Source organism: Lactuca serriola, chromosome 1 (assembly GCF_051521515.1).
Source record: "Lactuca serriola cultivar US96UC23 chromosome 1, Lser_US96UC23_V15, whole genome shotgun sequence".
In the NCBI taxonomy this organism is placed as follows: Eukaryota; Viridiplantae; Streptophyta; class Magnoliopsida; order Asterales; family Asteraceae; genus Lactuca; species Lactuca serriola.
Genome location: NC_136408.1, coordinates 182,075,535 through 182,081,163, shown reverse-complemented (window position 1 = coordinate 182,081,163; position 5,629 = coordinate 182,075,535). Strand labels below are relative to the sequence as shown.

Genomic DNA, 5,629 nt, shown 5'->3' with positions numbered 1-5,629 from the left:
TTCCCACATGCACACTTGCAACAAGCACTCTGTTGCGTTGGAATTGGAGGCTTGTATTTCTCAAAGACAGCTTTGTTAGGAGTAACAGAATTCGAAGCAACAGATTCTGAGTTCAAGGTGTCGTTGGTTTGTTCAGTAGTGCTCTCCTTGTTCTCATCTTCTACTACTTTACCTGCACATGAAGTAGAAACATTAGTATTTTCAACATTAATAACTCCTCCTAACACAAATCCAGCTCGTTTGCCATATCAAAGATGTGGCTCCCTGTTAGTTTCGTCCTGTGTCATAGGGATGGATGTGTAGTTATGATTATAAGGAGGAGGTACACTATCATACCCTAGACCCTTGTTTTGATTTTCTTTGAATTTTAATTGGGTTTCATATAAGGACTCGACTGTCTGACCTGACACGGTATAATTTTTGAAACTAACATCTGTTTTTCCATACTTAATTTTTAAAGCGTCAAGTTCTTCAGTTACAGCAACAAGTTGTCTCTTAACATAATCATATTTTTCACACTTGTTGCTATACTCTTCCTGAAGTTTCCTAAAGTCCTTGGTTTTTGCTTCTAATTCAGCCTTTAGGGGTTTTTGTCCTTTCCTAAGTTGATATCCTTCATATCTCAGGTCCTCAACTTCTCTTTTTAATAAATCAATTTGTTCCCAAAGAAATTTAATCGTAGTTTCACAAGCTGGAGTACATGTAACTTCAGTAACCGGAATGTTTTTAGAACTCATTGTTTTTCTACACTTTAAAGCATCAAGTTCTTGAATTACATTAGCAAGACTAAGATGATTGAGATCTTTTGTCTTCTTGATGAAAGCCACGTTCATATCCTATGATTTCGGAAGTGAATTCAGTAGCTTTTTGTTTATCTCAGACTTAGTCAAGAAGATCCCAGCTATATTCATCTCAGTAGTAAGTGTAATAAATCGCTGCAACTGAGTTTCGAGGGTTTCTCCAGGGATATAATCGAATATGTTGAAATTTTGTCTTAACATATCCTGATGACTCTCTTTCATGTTTTCAACTCCCTCATAGACCTTAAAATCAATTAAAAGCAAAACTAGAAGCTAAAATAAAACTTAAAGGTCAAACCCTTTGATTATAAACCTCAAAAGTCAGCCTTAAAAGTCAAATTTAAAAAAGTTAAACTCAAAAGTCAAACTTGAAAAAGTCAAATTTAAAAGTCAAACCGAAAAGCTAAATTTGAAAATTTAAAAGTCAAACGAGAAAGTCAAAGTTTAAAGTCAAAGGTCAAACTTGGAAGTCAAAGTCAAATTTTAAGGTCAAAAGTTAAAAAAAATTAAAGTAAAAAAAATTAAAATATAATTTTATTTATTAATTTTAATTTAATTTATTATTTATTTACTTATTATTATTATTTTTATTATTTTTTTTATTTTGGATGAAAAAAGAATTTAGAATTAAAAGGAATTGAATTTTGGGCTGAAAGTGTAAAAAATGCGAAACTTGAAGCGAAAAAGACGGGTTATGAATTAAATGGGGAAGGAGTGTATCAACTTGTGGCCTAGAGGAGTTGGTAAGGCGCTGAAGGAATGCGAGCTGGAAGTCACGGGTTCGATCCCCAGCACCTCCAAAGTCCCGTCCGATTTTTTTCAAATGTGAAGCGAGGGTGGTTCTTGCGAGGCTGAGGTGCGAGTCCGAGAACTCAGAAGCCGGAAACGTGCGAGACCGAGCTGCAAACTACTGATCCGTATACTCCGAGCCGAGGCTGCAAACTCCGAGCCGCAAACCTCGGGCCGTGAACTCCTCGGAAACCCTAGCTGCTGGCCGCCACCCCCTCGTAGGTTACGACCAAAAACAGTGATTTTTGCCCTTTTTTGTTCCAAAACTCGATTAAAAACCTTTTTTTTATGAAAAACACGAAGAACAAAGCCCCCTTAATTTTCAAAGATCTATCCAAAAACACAAGAATATTTCGAAAATAAGATCAAATAATGCCCCAAATCTGACAAAATTAACTGATACAACTTGGCTCTGATACCAATTGTAAGTCCCTAATTTGCCTGTGTATCAATCAAATCCGTTTGATGGTGCGGAATCCCAATCAAGCAGATGATGTCAGATAAAATAGAAGAGAAGAAGAAGAAGAATAATATGAATCTTGTATGCACTGATATGAATTAAAGCTCCAGAGACAAAAGATTTCACACACACAATGCTCTCTAGTTTCTCTCTTCACTCTGGCCGTAAACTCTCTTTGTGTTCATCAATCAGTTCCTCACACCCTAACACCTATATTTATACAAGGGGAACATGGGCCTTGTGGACATGGGCCGTAAATGGGTTTACGACCGTAAACATGACCGTAAACTCCAAAAATGTTACAGAAAAATATAATTGCCCAGAAAAGCAAAGTATAAACCATATTTTGACCCAACCTTCACCGTTCGGGCGCTGACTGACCGTACACACTACTCCGCTCTGGTTGTCTCAAAATATCTTGCTTTTTATAAAAATTAGTTTTTTTTATCGTTTGAAATTTTCCTCAAATCCTCAGTTTGAGTTCGGCTACGCCCGAAGGTGCATCCGAATCCCTCAAACCAAGGCTCTGATACCAACTTGTAACAACGTAATTTTCAAAACAAAATTTTCATTTTTCAACAACCATTTTCATATAAAATATTTTTAAAAATATCCAAAAATAGTTATCAAAACATATTGTATCCCACGATCCTCGCTAGTACCTGAAACATATAACACAACAACTGTAAGCATAAATGCTTAGTGAGTTCCCCAAAATACCACTTACAAACATACGCCTTTCCAGGCCATACTTCACACGACCTTCCGGTCCATGTGTCTCAGGGGACTTCCGTCCCAACCCGGTAAACCTTCCGGTCCTACCCGTGTCGACCTTCCGGTCCATAACTCCCTGACCTTCCGGTCCATATCATAATGTCTTTCGGCCCATACCAAACATAGCATATATATCACATACATAGCGCATACGAAACAGACAACTCATTGCATGTAACACATATATCTCATAGCACACCAGACCTTTCGGTCACACATAGGTACCTTTCCAGGTACAATATAGTGAGAATACTCACCTCATATGATGTCTAGAACCTCACGTGCTTGATATCTTTGAATCTCGAAACGACGACCTAGCCTCGCCTAAACACAACAAATAATCATTATTAACGGCTTTCAAGGCTATGCTACACCCATTCCCAATATCCCACAGAAGGGTAAAAGACCATTTCACCCCTCCCTGACTCGAAAGTCCACATGTTGACCAAAACCCTAAAAGTCAACAAAAGTCAACAGCAAGCAGTATGCGGGGCGTACCAGCTCCTGTACGCGGGGCGTACCCTTGCATTCCAGAGACGGGGGATGTGACCCACTACGCGGCGCGTACTGGGATTACACCCAGCGTACATCCAATTTCTTACTTCCTCATTCTAATGTCTTAAACGATTAAGACATAACCCCATATTCCAGATCTGGCCATTTTAATATCTCTAAATCCATAAAGTCGAAACCTTTAAGCCTTTGCATGGCTATAAAGGTTCCCCACACCTTCTAACACCTTTCCTTTCTCCTCCAAAAGTCTAGATCTCATGCATGGCTCACATTCACGTCCAAGATTGCATTTTTATGAACATACAACTCATATAGTCCTGGAATATGATAGATCTAGGCCAATGGAGACTATTTGCTCATAAAGTCTCCATCTTGGGACCAAAAACCCTAGAAATTGGTCCAAGAAGCACACCACACAAACTACAAGGCAAGATCTGAACTTTTTACCTCAGGAAGGAGCTCCAACCTTTGTAGTCCTCTGATCTGCACTTGTCCACCCACTTCTAGCTTCCACAATGGTCTCCTCTTTTTCTTTCACCACCTTGGAATGACACTTTGAAGCTTAGAACACTCACACCCAAGCTAAAAACGAAGGAAATACTCTCTTAGGGTTTCTTTCTTAAAGATGGTGGCTGAGGGACAAGACCATCTCATTCCTTTTATAGCCCTCAAGTCATATTAGGGTTTTGAATCTGGTCCGGTTACGCCTGACGTAACCTTAGGTACGCCCAACGTACCCGGATGGAACCGCGTACAAAAATAAGCGTGCGAGTACGCGTAGCGTACTCCTTGTACGCCCAACGTACTCACAAACTTGGCACTTAACATAAAGGGACCTAATATGACAACTTGGAAAAGATGAAGGGTTAAATGGTTGAACCTGAATTTTGGGATGTTACACTTCACCATACAACTTTTTATAGATAAACTCAACAAAAGAGAACTTATATCGTGGATCAAATACCACAACTATAGCTAACGAAAGATTGAAATCAGCCCACTATTTGCTAAATTTACTCTACATTTGAGTAGCTATTTTTTTTCATATACTCATCAGGACTGTCTTTCGTTTCACCCAACTTCAATTGTATTCCAAATATTTGAGGGAAATACAAATTTGAAGTAGGATAAAGAGATCCTGAAAACTGAATAGTTACATCATGAAACACTTTAAGAAAACTACACATTTTCTCAACTCTATCCCATTCATCAGAGGATGGGCACGTTTGAAAGTTCGAATCACTCAAGCTCAAATGAGAAAAGGCAAGATGATAATAAAGTGCACAAGAAAGCATCTTATAAGTGGAATTCCATCTAGTAGGAACATCTTGAACCGAATCCTTTTTGTAGTCACTAAGATTTTGCGAGCAAATTTGAATAAATCGGCCTTTTCTTAGTGTAGATCCCTTGATATACTTCACACAATCTCTAACTTTCTCCAACGCAACATCAATTTGTTTCAAACCATCTTGTACAATCAGATTCAAAATATGAACACAACATCTAAGATGAAATAACCAGCCATCATATACCAAAAAATTCATCAAACGAAACTGATTCTTAAGCAACTCAACACATACATCATTGGATGTTGCATTATCCAAAGTTATACAAAACAATTTCTTTTCAATTCCCCAATTTTTGATCATTTCACCCAACTTTTCGGCTATAGCTACACCCATATGTGGAGGATGAAAGTGGGAAAAGTTTAAAATTCTCTTTTGTAAGACCCAATTGCTATCAACATAGTGGGTAGTCAAACTCAGATAACCATCTGTAAAGATTGAAGTCCAAGCACCAGAAGTCAAGCATATTCTACTAGGACATCTAAGCAACTCATCACAGAGTCTTTTTTGTTGAGTAACATATAATTTTTTTGATATCAGACTTTGCTGTGTTCCTGAAAACAAGACTCGCTTCTAGTTCCAAGTATTTGCAAAAAATTCTAACTCCTTCATACTCAACAAAAGAGAATGGAAAGTCATGTCTAACCATAGCATGAGTCACCATTTCTCGGAACGTTGCTTGACTAAACTTTGGATTTCTTGTAGCCATAACACCATTGTTCAAAGAAATCATATATTGACCGATATCTCTTGTATTTGAGTTATTACATGAATCTCGATGACGGTGTAGATTCCCTGTTCCATGTTTGCTTTTTGCCTGATATTTTGTCCCACATTTTTTGCACTTACAATATAGGGGCTCATTTGGTTTTTGTGGGAGCATTTCAAAACTTCTCCAAAGATCTGAAGTTTTTTTCCTTTTTTTCCTTTGCTTTGTAGAAGTACTC

The 5,629-nt window shown here is 37.9% G+C and overlaps 1 protein-coding gene across 1 annotated transcript; it reads right to left on the bottom strand.

Annotated features, from left to right (window-relative positions):
- Positions 1–4,349: 4,349 nt before the first annotated feature.
- LOC145064390 (zinc finger BED domain-containing protein RICESLEEPER 2-like) lies at positions 4,350–5,018 on the bottom strand. The gene has a single exon (XM_079011854.1). It carries the CDS (start codon positions 5,016–5,018, stop codon positions 4,350–4,352), a length of 669 nt encoding a protein of 222 aa, XP_078867980.1.
- Between the last annotated feature and the right edge of the window lie 611 nt (positions 5,019–5,629).

Excerpts from the sequence above, each read along its gene's own strand:
- LOC145064390 (XM_079011854.1), bottom strand. The coding sequence starts at position 5,018 with ATGGGTGTAGCTATAGCCGAAAAGTTGGGTGAAATGATCAAAAATTGG.